This window comes from Lineus longissimus, chromosome 18, assembly GCF_910592395.1.
Source record: "Lineus longissimus chromosome 18, tnLinLong1.2, whole genome shotgun sequence".
NCBI lineage: Eukaryota > Metazoa > Nemertea > Pilidiophora > Heteronemertea > Lineidae > Lineus > Lineus longissimus.
In genome coordinates, this window is record NC_088325.1 from 9,132,989 (window position 1) to 9,148,393 (window position 15,405).

The 15,405-nt window shown below is 43.5% G+C and overlaps 2 protein-coding genes across 2 annotated transcripts in view; both read right to left on the reverse strand.

Annotated features, from left to right (window-relative positions):
* The window catches only part of LOC135502218 (ankyrin repeat and KH domain-containing protein 1-like), a 334,848-nt gene that overhangs the window by 49,653 nt on the left and 269,790 nt on the right, over nt 1-15,405 (reverse strand). The gene's annotated exons all lie outside the window — the stretch shown is intronic.
* LOC135502496 (uncharacterized) lies at nt 1,826-3,194 on the reverse strand. Its single transcript, XM_064795396.1, has one exon. The coding sequence runs from the start codon at nt 3,186-3,188 to the stop codon at nt 2,259-2,261; it is 930 nt and encodes a 309-aa protein (XP_064651466.1). The 5' UTR covers nt 3,189-3,194; the 3' UTR covers nt 1,826-2,258.

Genomic DNA, 15,405 nt, shown 5'->3' on the forward strand with positions numbered 1-15,405 from the left:
CCAGACTCTGTCCGCTAGAATGTGCATAAACGAGTCTCGTCGATGTTCAAGTCTCTAAGGATACGATACGAATCGTTAAGTGTATGTGTAATATGGACTATATTAGCTATTAGTATTAGCTAATTGCGCGAAATATATGGACATTCTTAGCTATTAGTATTAGCTAATTGCGCGAAATATATGGACATTCTTAGCTATTAACATTAGCTAATCATGTGGAGTTTATGGACAATTTCGTTATGAATCGCGTTGACTTTGGACAGTTTTATTAAAAGTTAAAATCGTTTTAGATAGTTCTGGATAATATTAGTGTTGCGAATCGCGCATTAGGACAATTACAGGATAAGTTTCAAATCGCGTTAAGTGCAGTCTTGTGAAAAGTTGGACAATCGTAAATTTGTGTTTTGGACTGTCGATATGACGTTGCACATCGAGAAAGGGGAGGATGTTCAGGAGATATTGTTGTCTTTGGCCCCGTTACGGCCCTTGTGGAATTGTTCGAAAAGTGTAGAATTAGAAACAACATCATATTTGAAACCACGTTTTGCCTTGCCCATTTTTCCATCAAAATACCCATCTTTGACGACAACGAACCACAAATAATAAAGATCCTCAAGAACAGCGGTTGCATCATTCAGATTTCCGGAGTAAATGGGTGAGGTCAAATCTCAGAGTTAACTCTACACCAAGATTATCCAAGTGTAATCTCTGTGAAAAGTGTTAACCTGAACCCTAGACACCAAGTTCAGGTTAACACCTTGGTGACACCTGGGTTACACCAAGATTACACTTGAATAATACTTTCCTAACACCTTCTAGATACTTTACTTCTACATGGGCAAGGTGCCAAGCCTGGCACATGTCAGTGGTAAATAATCCATGCCACAGTTACATAATGATGTTAGTGTCACTTGGTTTCCTGGTTGCACAGGTCTGGCACTTTGCCCATGTTGAAGAGAGGTTGAATTGGACTATGCGTAGATCTTTAGTGTAAGTCTGTCATCTGAGCAGTCATCATGGACGGAAAGGGGAAGAAACGCTTCCAGTGGACACTCGAGAAGAGGATGCAAACTCTTGAGTACATGATTGATCACCATGAGGCATTTCGTCGTGCCAAGAAGAATGCTCTGGTCCAGGAATTTTATGCAGCAGTAGGGAACCACGTTGGTACCCACGCCGAAGTGGTTGAAAATATGCTTAAGAACCTAGGGAAGGAATATCGAGATGCCATCAAGACACAGCAGGCTTCAGAGGCTGCAACAGATGATATGCACCCTGGTTTAAAACTCAAGGACTCTCGTGAATTATTTGAACTTTTTGACTCTTTCCATCGACTTTATTATCCGAAGGGCGGGGCAGCCAGACCTGCAATTGTTATGACACCAACCGGCATCACTAGGCCAGGATCTGCAACGAACTCCCGACCCCAAACCCCTAGCGATGAAAACTGCAGCATACCAGATGACCGCGGTGTTGTCATCAGCTCAGATAGGAGTACTCCATCCCCTTCGACATCAAGGTCTGGAACGCCAACTGTTCAGGCAGGAACCGATGCCAGTACCAGTGTTGGAAAAAAACGTCCTGCTTCACAAATGATGCCCCCGGTGACCACAGGAAAGAAGGCCAGGGACGAAAGTGATTTCATGAACTCTTCTGTGCAACATCAAGAGCAAACTTGTGACTTGAAGAAAGAAATCAGGGATACGCTCCGTGAACTTGTGTACGAGATTCGTTTATTCCGTGCTGCTGTGTTGGAGGCGAGAGGAATAACCATTATTGAACAATTACCTGATACCAACTAAATTACAGTCCCTACTAACCCGCTCAATACCGGATTTTTCAAGCACCGAGTCCCGTCATACAGACAAGACTCTTTTTATGCAATTAATTACCATGATTGCTGAGTGAACAACATTTTATTGATGAAAACAGTTACAGAAACTGCGATTTGTCACGCTAACAGCAAGGAATTAGTTTTAGTTAATTTTATAGATGGCTCTTTATAGTGGTGGCTTGATCTATACTACACCCACAAAACAGAGAGGTACAATTGTTGTGTGATAACAGACTATTTTGTTTCTTCAGTTCTAGCCATGACTATTCCATCATATTTTTGGTTCAGGATTTGTTTACAAGTAGTGACATGCCACAGATTGGACAGCCAAGTAGGCTTCTCTTTCAGTTACTAAATTGGGGATACTAAGAATAAGCAATCATTTTCAGTTATTTTACTTTTGTCTTTGTCTTTCACATATGGTTCAAGCCAAGAAATTGGTGTAAAGGTTGTGTAACACGCATGTTGCTACAGTGCATTTTGATGGAAAAACAGGGCCATATTTCGCAGCGTACCTATTCTCTTTTAGCTGATTGATCCTCCATATCAGTTCAGTACATCCGATAGACCTCTCAACTATTTGACGGAGTCGAGTGCATCTGTTGTTAAAATCTAGTTGTTCCTGTCGAAGATTATTTCCAGTAAAAGTAATCAGCACAGATCGGTGCAGGTTCCTGTAGGCAGGATCACCAAGCATAACATACTCCTCTGGAAGTTGATCAAGGAAGTCGAACAATTCTCGAGACCACTCGGCCGCTGTTTTGTCGTGCGTCGATCCAGGTACTCCGCTTATAACGTGTCTTACCCTGCCAAATCGATCTACAACGTACTGCACGTTGATGGAGTCGCAACATTTCCCCGGCCTCCCACAGTAATACGCATCACCAGCCCTATCAGGCTTTTGGATTTTCACAATAACGCCGTCTATGAAAAGAATCACTTGCCGCTCAACTCCGTCGATATCAACCAGAGGCTGGGCCAGTTGATCAAACTCATCCTGCTCAGGGAATGAAATATGACGCGCAGCTATGTCAAAGAAAAAGTCAGAAACCTCAGTCACATGTAATATTGCAGTTGGCTTAGCATAACCAACAGCATAACCGACCTGTCTGTGAAAGCCTCCTGAAGCGAGGTAGTGCAAAAAAGTTTTCATTCTTCTTGAAGATGTACTTGCGTTGACTTGGCCATTCCCCTGGTGATTAGCCTGCCTCCATCCATGAAAATAATCAACAAGGTGATCAAATTGTTCTTGGTTGAGCCTCATATGCCGCTCAATCGGTTCTCCACTGTAGGCAGGCGTTCGAATAAAGTTCTCTGCTCTTCTATTATGTCTTAGGGCAACAACTTGAAACATAGGAATCGCAAACATGGCTGCCTTTGTAACTCTGAGAATTGACCTCTCAGAGGTGTTAACCTCCAGGAGGTTAACACCTGATGTACACGATCTGTAATGCATTTTCTTAACACTTGGCCACTTCCTCAGATTAAGGGAACACCTGAGCGATCAAAGTGTTCCCTAGGTGTCTACCAAGTGTTAACTTAGTGTCAACTCGGTGTTAAGAAAGTGTTAACTAGGAGTCAAGTGAGGAGGTCAAATCTCGGGGTTTTGGAACACTTTCTTAACAACTGGTGTTAACACTTAGTAAACTCTGAGATTTGACCTCACCCAATGTCCTGGTTTTCTGAATTGTTACAAGCTGCGGCATTTTCGGCACATACAGAAAAATCTATCAAGTCTCCTGCAGATATTGTAGGCTGTGCAACTGCGTTCTCGCCATTGTTTCGTAGGGGTAAAGTAGTAGTAGGTATAATGTCCCTTTCAACGCCCAAAATCCGAGGCCCAAAGTCCGTGGGTCCCGGGGCGTTGAAAGGTGCATCATTCGACGCCCGCGACAAATGCCCTCCCGTGATATTGTGCTTGAATAATTTTTTCCATGCTTCGTGTAAGCGCTCAAAAATTCGGTGCTGTCCGTCCGCGCTGTCCACGGGAGTGCATTCGTCGCGTAGCAGAGTACAAGCAGCCCGATGCCGCAACGAGCACAGATTAATGTGCACTCTTATTCGCGCTCCTCCTGAGGTTTTACGGGCTGCTGTCACAAGCCGAGCGGAGCGAAGAGTGTGGATCAATTAGGGTCTCCACCATCGGGAAAGTCTGTTCGGGGCAAATAGCCTACTAAAGCATTATGTTGCTATAACTGGGATGTTATCAGTGTCTAGGCAATCCTTGTCATCAACTATGCATAGGGACTGCTCATCCTAGCTAAAATTATGACGCGAATTGCCTCGACCCGTCGCCACATTTTAGGGGTCCCGTCTCCTCAATGTCCGTTTAGCTCCCAAGCAACGAGGTCTGTCCTCTTCGTCTCGCATGGTGGCCGGGTTCGTATAGCGCGGGAAGAGCAGGGCAGGACAACTCTCCGATCCTAGTCTTTGACTGCTCATCTTAGCTAAAAATATGACGCGAATTGCCTCGACTCGTCGCAACATTTTAGGGCCCCGTATCCTCAATGTCTGTTTAGCTCAAAAGCAACGAGGTCTGTCCTCTTCGTCTCGCATGGTGGCCGGGTTCGTATAGCGCGGGAAGAGGAGGACAGGACAACTCTCTTGCACCAAGGAGGATACCGCGGTGACGTCACATCACGTGATCCCGACCCATATTAGTGATCGCTATAGCCAATCAGATTCAGTCTACTGACAGCACCAGCACTGAACACATATCCACGTCTCACTGTCTGGTGCGCTCCTGTACACAAAAACACCAATAGACATGAAATATTGCAATGCCTAGTATGGATTCTTCCTGTGTAAAATAAAATTTACAGAGCAGATTAACTTCCACGAATAAAAAAGACGTTTGGCGTGGCCAAAGTGCGGGAATAATGTCTCCGCTAAAATACACTACGAAATACACTAGGCAATGCACTACGCAATATACAGTAGAGATGCAGTTGAGTTTGTTATTGTTTTGACTTAGAAGCCCGCCCATATCATAATATATTCATGTATTCATGAAGTATGAACACATTTCTGTCCCATACAACTCTAAGAACAGTCAATTTCTCCTTAAATCATCACCGAAACCGCGATATCCGCAGGAAGATTTCGTTGTAGTGTCCGAAAATGCATGATCTTACAGGGGCGCTAACTCGACAAATAGAGGGGATCTATGGGGATCTATGCGAGTTTTAGGTATTACAGGTCTCGAACTTGTAAAATCTGTAAACATGCCTCCAAATCCCATTATGATAATGAAGAGATTGCCCCATATCTGGGAGACTGTTTTGAAACCATCGCTAATTTTGGAAGAGCGGTGCCCTGCTATTTGGTTTAAAAAACCCTATTTTTCCCCATCAAAACAGCACTTTTCATTATTCAAATGATAGCTTATTGTCTGAAGACTTATTTCATAGCAGAAAAGTACTAATAACTCTGATTTGATGCGAAAAATCTAACTTTTTTGATGACTTGATTTTCCCTTGGCCGTGGATCGAGTTTGTTTACAATATGCAGCGCCATCTTGGAAAAGCCGTGACGTCACCGCGGTATCCTCCTTGCTCTTGCACCACCCTTTTCCTGATGGAAGGCTGGATATTTTGACATGCACATGAAGAAAGAATAACTCATATGCGACGTTTTTGTGATTTGAAAAAAACACTTTTATTTCTGTTGTCTTTTCACATCGGTTTGTTAGATTTTTCTTCATGCATAACATTTTTATATGCTTAAAGACCCAGGCGCGTCCGACCTCGTGACCAAAATGCAGTTTTAGACATGCTTATGCATTTTTATTCTGTTTCCCATGCAACACATGTACATTGTATGTGTGCCCGGGCTGAGAGTTTGCATGGCTCACTATATAGAGGAATACATCTTATTCTTAATGCTCTTGGTCTACGTGCATGTTCACCGCTCGAGTATACGAGTTTTATTTTTATAAATGCCCTATAGAATGCTTAATATATTCCGATTCTAAAATCAACACTCAATGGAAGATGCCTGCCGTACATGGCGCATTTTGCCATGATTTTCGGGAGAAGCTCACCCGTCATGAAAATAGTTGTCTCAAGTTGGCTATGCTCATTAATATAAAGTTGGTCGGCATTTTCCATTGATCTTTATTATACAAGAGTATACCTTTCTTATTAAGGTCTATAAGAGTATACAATGGCCTATATATATTTGCATTCAATATTTTTGTGTTTTAATAAGCACTATTATAATGAAACTGATGATGAAGCTACTGTTATTCTGAGTCTAGAATGCAGCAATGAAGGATGTCTGATCCGGCGTTGCTTTTTCCTAATACGCTCCGATGTTTTGCGGGAACAATCTCCCGATCTTTAGCGCGACAATTTTAGCGTCTGATCGACTGCATCCTTCACAACAGCACAGGTAAGAAACATTTTATTTTCTTCATTGGTCTTACTCTTTTGACATTTACATAAGTTGCATAGTAAGCAATGAAACCTATATCGGGGTTTCAGATGAGCTCTAAATAAACTGTTAAAAACCACACGCGTGCAACTATCTAATTCGTTAATATTTTTTTTTTAGGAAACTGCTAATCAGTTCGTCAGAAAAAAAAATTACTCAATTTAAAAATCTATACTTGCTCGCGTATGGTCTTTACATGCATTCAGCCAACAAGTTCTACAAATAATATTCATTTTACAAGAAGAGATACACATTATTAATGGATACATGATGCGCTTGTTATATATGCTGTCAGTCTGCCCCACACAATATCTCTTTTAAGCTTTTTGCGATGTGGAAATGGAGGAAACTGGAATCGAACACTGGTTTATGATCAGCGGCAAATGTTTGAACGATTCTTATCAAAACTGTTCACTATTATCCCGCATGGTGTGGCTTCTACATTTTTGGAAATGTAGTAAATAACGTGTGCTGAGTGGGTTTTGGATCATGCGTGTATTTCGCCTGTAATGTTTTCTTGTGCCTAGAAAATCGTAGAATGTTGATACAGCTGGCAAAAAGTCGTACGGATCATAATATTCGGGTATTTGATTTGGAGAAAAGTAAAAGCCAATCCAATGTTTGCCTGGACCGGAAGCGATGTCCGTATTCACAACGTATGCACATGGTTTTCTGTCTCTTGGCTCTAACGGCAGTGTATCAGCCGCGCAAACTTCAACCAAGGTTTTTCGTGTTTCCAAATGTCGTTTGAGAATACGATCGATTTCCTTATTATTCATTGAAGGTGACTGTGCGATTGTTGTCAATTTCCACAATAGCGTCGAATTCCATATAAACTACAATAGTTATACTCTTATCGGCTGGTTCTTTCAAACGAATGTCAAGACTTATGTTTCCTTCACGTACCAAGTTGAAATTGGAACCGTTTTAATCATCTGCATGTTGAGGACGTAGAGAGCGTATCCTTTCGGATAATCTTCGTTCGCGTTTATACCTATTCCCTGGTCAGTTCCCCAAACGTTAGTTCCGTGTAATACCGTGAAGTAACCGGGTAGGAACTGATCGTTGCCGTAATCGAGTTTGATCGTTTCAAACGGTACTGGCGTTCGGTTTTGTCGCAACGTAATACTCGACACATTGAAGTGTTGAAAGTTGAACGGGTTCTTGTCCAGCGTTCCGTCGGACTCCACCAATCCTACGACAATTCTTCCCGGTAAACGACCCTGTAACAAGTTATTTTCTGACAAATCCGAACGGTTGGCGCCACGTGTATAAAACTTCATTTGAACCGATGTTACGGGATATTTGGCGGGTCCTTGCAAAAGACGTTCCTCATGGCTAAGGCGAACATGTTCGGCAATAGTTTTGAGATTGATTTTCAAAATCGCTTCCTCCAAACTAATCGTGTTATCTTGGGTGTTATCCTTGGCCATTAAGACAAAACTGGGGTCTTGTCTAACCAATCTTACCGTTAGTTTTACTTGACTCAGAATTATTTTTTTTCTCGTTGTGAATCTGCCCCAGGCATTCTACCGTTTTACTGCCTTTTGTCAACTTAAAGCGAGCATTGGCGCCTTTGTTTGCACTTGTTCCTGTTTTCGCGGTATTACCCTGTAGATCGGGGTTCGCTGTGTCCTTGTAATATCCGCCAATTTGGAGCTGGTCACTTTTTGCTGCATTCGAGAACGAGAGGGTGGACTCGAGATACGATCGATAACCGTACATCTGACCGTGCTCCCAACCTGTCTTCCATTGGCGTATACCTCAACTTGTTTGAAATAGCTTCCGATAAAATAATTGATGGGAAACACCAGCGATTTATCGGGAAATGGGTCCGCTGTCGTGAGTACTGCACCATCTTTGTCCAGTATCCTATATTTCAGATATAAAAAGCTGTCTCCCAAATTCAAATATTCGTCTTCCAATTGGACCACCCTTGTCCAGGGAAGTGATGGGATGGAACTCTTTGAATGAACTGTCCTCTATACTCGTCTGTGTGGGCTTAACTTCAAAGAGTTCCAATTCGCTACGTCCGCAATCGCAAGAGTCCGTATCCAATAGCGACATGATAGCTCTTATATTTTAGCTGAAGAAAATGTTGCCTCCCTGCCGTTGTCGTCGGTTTTTACGCGATTTTCTCTTCCTTTTTCCTCCTTGGGACTCCTGGGCCCCCACATGGGCTTTTCCTTGTTTTTTGTGTCTTTTGGCCGTTAAACTCTCGCCCAATTTTTTCATCTGTATTATCCGGCGCTAAGATTTGACGCTTGATCCCGCCAACAACTTGCTTTTTAACGTTATGTCCGATTTCGTGTCAGCTTTCTTTTCCCCTTTCCTTCAGGGCGGTTTTAATATCTTTTTCACCGGACACCACGTCCGAAAGCGCTTGAGCACCCGCTTTTAAGAGGCACTTTCCAGCGCTTACGGCTACCTTTTTTATGGAAGGAACCACGACTTTTTTCAGCATCGGAACCACTGTTTTGAATATTGAGCTGAATATGCATCCGAGTCCATGCCCATGCTGGTATAAGCTATCTCCTCGAAAAACGGGAAGCCCAGAACCCGTCTGATAGTGTCTTCGATATGCGTTTAAGTCCGGAAGGTAAGGAACCAGCACCATGATGAATTTGTCCTCGAACGATTTTACAGGCTGAATGTTTGTTTATTGTTTTTGAAAACACGATATTTTCTCCTCACAAACCCTTTAAGAGCTAGGTGCGTTTTTCCCACTTGGTTATGCGGTCCGATTGTTCTTCTTCTTCGTTTTCTTTATGACTTCTGTCCGGACTAGCTGTTGATTCCAATAGAGGACTCCATGATTTGTTTGGGACCAATTGGGCACAGTTTGTACAGGGGTTGTTTTTATACTACCGAGTATATTGAGTGCCTTTTCCCTGGCTTTACTCAGACGTGACGAGCGTCGTTGCTTCGGTATTTCTGAATCCTTAAACAATTTTGGTGCACTTGTAGTTTTTTCTTGTGGACTAATGGCAAAAGATAGAGGTATTGGCAAGCCCATAACCGATGTTTCCTTCCTTTGGGCTGCTTTTTTTGCCTTCATCAAAGGCGAAAAGACACCCTCTTCTGTGCTAATGCTCTCCTCCAAGGCGCGCCCCACGAGTGGAGATAACAATTTTGACTTCGTAATAGCGTTCTGAATTGGTGTCAATTGGGAACCGTCCTCATCAGCGGTTTTGTTTTATTTTTCCTCTGATAGTAGTGGGGGTGTGTTGGTAGACGGTCTCTTCATTTCCGGCGTATAGGCTATCCATCCCGGCGGCACTCCGATCTTCAAGAAGGCATCTATCAATTCGGTGGCCCCCGGTGGGACAACGTAGTTCATGCTCTCCGGCTTCATTAGGAATTCAATGTTTCGTACGATATTTGTATTGGGTAACGTTGTTCCCTCGATTATTAATTCGTAGCTGAACGGATCCCAGTCTATCGTTGAACGGTGACGTCTTACGTAATTTTTCATAATGTCCTTAATAAAGGGGTGGTGTAATTTCAAAGTGGGCGCGATCAGATCGAGTACATTCTTTTCCCCGTAATCCGCTATGCGATCGAATAAAGCTTTTGTCTCTCTTCTTCGAGCCTGACTGAAAAGTTTCATTTTTAAATCGGCCGGTAGATTGGCATATTTTTTCGCCACTTACAGTCGATCCGATGAAGGCTCCTCCTCCTCCTCCTCCTTGTCATATGCTGCCTCGTTGCTGATAGAGTTAAAGGTTTTCGCCGTTGATGAATCGTAGCTGTTAGTCGGCATGTCTGCACCGACCATCGCACAAAGACGCTTGTAGACTTCCAACGGAATTAAGATACATTCCTCGAATCCCCCTTTGTCCTGTTGTCTCGAATATCTGGCCATTTTGCTGGCTAAAGTTATATTTCGAAAACGGTGGAAAGACTTATTTGCCGATTCCACCGATCAAACTGCCAATCGCCGAAACGGCCAGTGGAATCAAGGCGCTCAAGAATCCTCCTTTGATGCCTTCGGTCGCCAGTATGTCTTTGCGTCGCTGCAGGCTTGTTCGTGGGCGAAAGAGCTTCTGTACCGTAGAGCTGTGTTTCTGCAATTTCCTGATCTTATCCGCTGAAATGCCGCTCATAGTTCTATTACCCACGTTGTGGATACATTCGAGCAAAGCGTCCATTTGCCCCGCGTTGGCGATTTCCATGAGTTCTGCTTGATTCGTTTTGCTAGTTTTGCTCAAGAGCGATAAAAAATCGATATTTTTCGGCGGCAGTGGAATCGCGAGGGAGACTCTGCCTATTATAAGACTGTCTCCTCCCCTTTCCTTTGCGTCTCCCCTTCTTTTTACTCCGAATTAATTGCTCCATGAGGTGTCTATTATTTGGTAGCATCTTAAACTATACTGGCACAGGTAATATATAATTGCACGAAACGATCTCTTTTGACTCAATGTTTATTGTTGTCTTCTCACACACCGCATCCAAGCGAAACCTATCACATTGTTCTTAGCGGTTTTTTCGCCAAATTCGCTTGCTATTGTTGTACAATTTTCGTGGTACAAATATTCTTTGATAGTCTCCGAAAAGGTCTGTCCTGAAGCGAATCTCCTCCGGACTATTTTGAGTGCCGTCGACGAAAAGATATCCGTTCGGTTTTGAAGTTGCCTTTTCATAAACTTCCATGAAAAGCCGTTGGTTGGCCGGCATAATCCTGGAGCCGAGATGACGGGCTGTAGATTATCTAATGGACTATGGAATAGCACGTAAATATGGGCGCAGCGTTGTAGAGTAATGCGTTCCGAGCCTTGGTAGAACATATTTTGCATCAGAATTATCCAGGAAAGTGAATTATGATGACATTTTCTTGTCGCCATATCGGAAATAGCTTTGCTCTTCGAGACGTCCTCCATTAAATCGTCGTAGATATGCAATCCGAACTTCTGCTCTCCGTTGTGCTGTTGCGGTTGAATGTAATCGTCCATATTTTCGGGAAGTCCTTGAACTAGCATTATTCGCTTTCTCGTCGTGTCAATTTCAGCCACGGTTTTACTTGGCTGCCCATAGAAGAGATATATGTAGTCGAATGGTCTATCGAAGATACGACTGGCATTTTCGATCAATCGCATAGTAAATTCTGTTTTCCCGCTCAAGGGCGCCCCTTGAATTATGGCCTCAAAGGGCAAAGCAAGTCTGCCGTCGAAACTTTGCCCCTCTTCCATCATGATAAAGAGGGCATCTCGTGTAATTGTTTTTTTTTCACAGTATACGATGAGATGATGTGGACATCCGTCTCAATAAGTTTCTTTCACAGTCAAATTAATATGAAACGCGAGCAAGCTCTGATGATGATCGAAGATGGCCTGGCAATCTCTCACCGCCTTCAGGCCTCCTTCCTTCGTATCGACGAGTGACCCCTCCTCTGTTATGTAAGGGGAGTCACTTGTCCTTTGTCCACCCATTCGTCAAAACTCGACGGCCAGCCTCTGTAGTGTACGAAGAATTGGAGTTTTCCCTTGCGTTTCCGGCGTTTTAAAATATCGACGTGATAGGTTTGCTCATCCGTTTGCATCTCAATTTTCTGCATCTGATGTTCATAAAACGAGCCTTTGATCAGTTTTTGCTGTAAGTCATGCAGCTTATAGGTGGGTGGCTCTGTCGCTCTGCGATGTGCGACTACAAAATACTCTTCTGTCCATTTGGCAGTCGATCCTTTCTCAAACAGGCTGGTGGGAATTCGAGCGATACGAACTACGTCCCCGATTTGGAAACGAAAAATGGCTTTTTCGGAAATTCCTTTCCGTACAGTTTGTCCCATAAATACTCTTCGTGTTTAATCTTCACATCCTTGGGTTTCATACCGATTACTCTGTGAACGCTTGCATTGTAAGCAGCCAGCAAATCGAGCAGTGCCTCCAACCATCGGTGTGCATTGCGTTGCGTGAACAAACGAAACATTCTGTCTTTCAACGTTCGATTGAATCTCTCCACTAGGGCTGCTTTGGGATGACTGTAGACGGAAAATAGTTTAATCCCACGCTTTTTTAAAAGGCATTGTACAGCACCGTAGTAAAACTCACCGCCTTGATCCACTTGAATAAGTCGCGGTTGGCGTTTTAGTATTCTGAAAATATCCTCCAGGGTCGAAGCTACCTCGCGGCCAGTTTTTGTTTTCAAGGGTGCCGCAAAAGCAAAACGTGAAAATACATCGATTCCGGTCAACAGATATTTATGATTCGAATTGCGAGCGGCTATTTTATCGAGCGAAACTAAGTCTAATTGCCACTGATCATCGATTCCCCTCGCTTCCCTATAAGGTCTCTCTAGCGAGGAAAAGGCCGCCGGCGAATTTGCAGGCTCCGTGAAAATTTCCGTCAAGAAAAGATTAATACGATATTTTTTCGTCTTTGTTCGTTTCACCCATTATCACTCTTTTAAATAGTGTAAAAAACTTATCGATGGATCTCTAGTCACTGCTTACGATAATGACCGCCTCATCTTCATTGTTCTCATTTTCACTACCGCTGGAAGCACTTGTGTCTGCCACGCTGTCCGAATAAGGTTCCGACTTAAAAGGATATGTTTTTTGCGCTCCTTTTTTTGCTCCTGGTACCAACTCGAAACGAGAGTCCCCTCGCTATGGGGAGATTCCTGCTCTTCGCTCTGTTCGCTTTCACTGCTTTCCTCGTATTTTCTTTTTCTTCCTCTCGTTTGGGGAGCTTTTTTAGCATCACCGGTCTGAAAAAACTCATCCTCCACATTTTGTTCTTCGTTTTGTCTACAACGAAGCTCTGCTCTCTGCTGTTGCCCCTTTCCCCTTCCATCGCCTTCTCCGTTTTGCTGTTCTGCTTTGAAAACCTTGTTACTGGCCTTCTTCAATTTCTCCACGTTCATCAAAAAATCTGCGATGTCTTCCCCAAGTAAACTGATGCACTTTTGACGATTACTCTTCAAATAGAGGTGAAACCAGGTGTCACCTTAAATCTCGTCGCATCAACGTTGCACCGTTTGCAGACTGCTATGGTGCAGCGTATGTTTTTTGTACTTCTAGTATTCTTTGTCGAACTCATGATGCGGCGAGATGCGTCTAATACACTTATGGATATTTGTCCTTGTCACAATGTGATTCCCTGACTTCTTTTTACTCGTTTTTGATGCGGTAGTGTCCAAAGGCGAATGTGTGAATGATATCTTCGCACAGCCAGCGTTTCGTGTCCAATGGTGACAAAGCTTTTTTCTCTTGCGTTAATGTATAAAGCTTTAGTTTTTTCGACCTAATCGATTTAAAATTACACGTACTGGGTGCCGCTTGTGAAGATGTGTTCATGTATAGCGCATCTTCGTACTGCTCAAAGCAAATGCTTTGCATAACGCATCTGGGCAAACCCTTCGCCTTGCTGGTGACTGCCTCCGACCGATGTCTTGTGCTGTACATTTTTGCACGCAAACCAACAAAGTCCACAATGGGATCGCACGCATCCTCTCGCTTGAAAGTACCTCGAACTTTTTTGTTTGTTTCGCAGAAGTAGGGCGAGTCTTTCGGATAATTAGACAGATCGAAATAGCGTCGGTTCGCGAAGAAGTCCTCGTCCACGTTCCCCTCATATTCTTCTAAGAAATACAGCAGGCTCTCCGTGTCCGTCATCAACAGGTGGCACCGGTCCCCGTACAATGGCTTAATGAAGTCATAGTGCATTTTGTACAATTTCATTTTGCTTGTTTCGAGACAGACCATTCCCGCTGTGATGGGACGATCCAGAAGTATGCTGCGGGGTTTCATTTGTATGCCTACCAGTTTCCTATTGTAAATGGTTACTGACTTGAAATTCGGTTTGCTCGTTTTTGTTAGGAATTTTCTCTTGTCCGACACTAGACTCATATTGATGTGTTTTGTTTTGTCTTGGAGGAATTTCCCGTAGCAAGAATTAATTGCTTGTTTCCAAAAGTCAGATTCGAAGGGACTGTTTGCCGCGGCCTTCCTCTGCTCCGTGCAGAAGCTGACGAAATCTTTCATCCAGGGCGACTGATCGAAAGCCAGAATCCTATGCACTTTGCTCAGCGTCATGCCCAGCTGAAGATAATATAGCAGGTTTTTCAGATAGACAATGTAATTTGTTCTCGGTCCAAGATGAGGAATCAGTTTTTCTCCGGTGGCGGCACTTCGTATTTGTGAGGGATCCATTAGTTTTCCCGCCAAAACATGCATTAGCGGACTCCACTGCGAAGGGCATATGCACAGTTTCTCTGGCGCTAAAGGAAAGTCATTGTGCGAATCGTGTAGACAAGTAGGATATTCGAGGTCCACCTCCAGTATGTATCCTGTAGTGCTATCGTCTGACAAAGACAAAACATCAAATTCGTTCGGGTCGTCAACCTCGATCCAGCGATAGTTTCCGTGCGGTAAATCTTGACTGAGGGAGTAGCCGTAGAGATTCGTCGCGTCGAGGGCAAATATCTGCGCGCCACTCTTCTTGTCTGCTTCTCCTGAAAATACCCCCTTCTCTTCAGCATCATCATCATCGTCAACAGATATGTGGGCCCGTCGTTGGAAAATGGAAGCGACACCTCCACGAATGCCTTTTTTGACAAACAGATATTGCTCCAGGTCTTCTATCAAGTCTATATGAACTCTTGTCATTTTGAGCATGGCATCGAATGTCATTTGAGGGGCCGATATATATTTTACTGGATCTAAATGAAAATGTTTCATGGACATGGCACGAAATTTCTCAAAACAATCGGCTAGTAGTAAAACGTCTGTTTGGAGATAGACTACAAGATAATCACCAAGGGTCTTGCAGTTCATTGTTCGCCATACCTTTGTTGCATGCTCGTAATCCTCCGATGAAATGGGTTGTTTTTTTAGCGAATCAAAAATTTGCCTCGACCGGCGGAAGCTGCCTCCCTTGAAGTTTTGATGGTCTGTCAAGATATTCGTAGCAAAAGACACCCTTGCGCAACAAATAATCGTACATTTCACTCGATCCTTTCACGTATTCGGTATTCGTAATCAGGATTGACGCAGAAACGTTTTCCCGCTACCGCGATGGGCATATGGCGGGTTGAACCATCACTCAGAGTTGATTCGCATGGCGTAAGACAAGTTTCAAAATCATATATTATCAGGTGCCGTCTCGCGCACATGGCTTTGAAATTGTCGAATTTCATTT